General features: G+C 33.5%; 1 protein-coding gene across 1 annotated transcript in view; it reads right to left on the bottom strand.

Moving 5' to 3' along the window:
* Nucleotides 1-1613, bottom strand: part of LOC106874919 (spastin) — a 139865-nt gene that overhangs the window by 16912 nt on the left and 121340 nt on the right. The window contains exon 15 of the mRNA XM_052973488.1: nucleotides 1015-1055. Within this exon, the coding sequence (XP_052829448.1) occupies nucleotides 1015-1055 (41 nt within the window). The remainder of the gene's footprint in view (nucleotides 1-1014; nucleotides 1056-1613) is intronic.

Here is a 1613-nt window from a genome sequence, read left to right as displayed (position 1 = left end):
TGCAAAACGAAATACCTCGAATATATATACACACACACATATATATACATATACACACATATATATACACATACACATATATATACACATACACACATACACACATATATACACATATATATATATATATATGTATACACACACACATATACATACATACATATACACATATACGTACATATAAACATATATATATACATATACATACATACCTATATATACATGCATACATACACATATACATACCTATATAAACATACATACACATATACATACATATACATATATACACATATACACATACATACACACACACGTGATGCACTAGTGATAAATATATATAAATATATACACATACACATGCTGATGATAAACATATAGAAATATATTTATATACATGCACAGGTGCTGGTATTACATAAAAATCACCCACTTGTGGAACAGTTGGCATTAGGAAGGGCATCCAGTCATAGAGACCATGCCAGAACAGACAATGGAGCCTAGTGCAACCCCTGGCCTTATCAGTTCTGGTCCAGACGTCCAACCCATTCCAGCATGGAAAACAGATATTAAATGATGACAATGAAGATGACATCCACTCAGATACACACATATATACACATATACAATAAGCTTGTTTCAGTTTCCATCTACAAAATCCTCTCAAAGGCTTTGATCAGCCCAGGGGTATAAAAGACACTTGTCCAGGGTGCCATGCAGTGGAACTGGACTTGGAAAAAATGTAATTGGGAAGTGAACTTCTCAGTCACAGTAACTCCTATGCTTGATCTACATATGCACACACACACACACACACACACACACACACACACACACACACACACACACACACACACACACACACACACACACACACACACACACACACACACACACACAGAGTAAAATATAGTATTTTTTTCTAAATTTCTCATTAAGAAACAAAATAATAAATCCCAAGATTATAAACCAATGAGGAACTAAAACTTGGGGCTTTTTTTTGTTTTCACTTACCTTACTGGCATCTAAACACTTGACTTCTGATGGAGAAAGTTCTAAAATAAGAGAAAAAAAATAATGAGTTATCATTTAATTTGTTTAACAAATACAAAATGTGAGAATTATATTTACAATATAACTTTAAAATGAGAAACAAAGCCAAAAAGAAGGGTTTCATAAGGCTTCAGATATAAACTGGTAAAGTTAAGTCTCTAAATTCTAGATTTACAGTTGATAATAATCTATATCTATACTATATATAAAACAGAGATGTGTGTGTAATCGCTTTTCACGTGAAATCAACTTCACCAAATGCTTCCATACTTGTGATGCATGAATAATTTGACCTCGGATAAATGTTAGGCTCTTCATTTGATTTTTTTAATTAAAAATAAATAATATTGCTTTATATTTAAGATTCACTTCTTTAAAAAGGTTCTTCAATGTCAACTTCCGGTATTGACGTAACAACGGCAAAAAGCTTCACTCTCTATTTTGCGTGCGAGTGTGTGTGTGAGTGTGTATGAGAGAGAGAGAGAGTAAATACTACATACACACCGCTCTCTCACTCTGTCTCACACCCCCCCCCTTGACTCACTCACACTCTGTCTCTT

This window comes from Octopus bimaculoides, chromosome 16 (assembly GCF_001194135.2).
Source record: "Octopus bimaculoides isolate UCB-OBI-ISO-001 chromosome 16, ASM119413v2, whole genome shotgun sequence".
Lineage (NCBI taxonomy): Eukaryota > Metazoa > Mollusca > Cephalopoda > Octopoda > Octopodidae > Octopus > Octopus bimaculoides.
The sequence above is the reverse complement of the archived record's forward strand: the minus strand, read 5'-3'. Positions and strand labels throughout refer to the sequence as shown.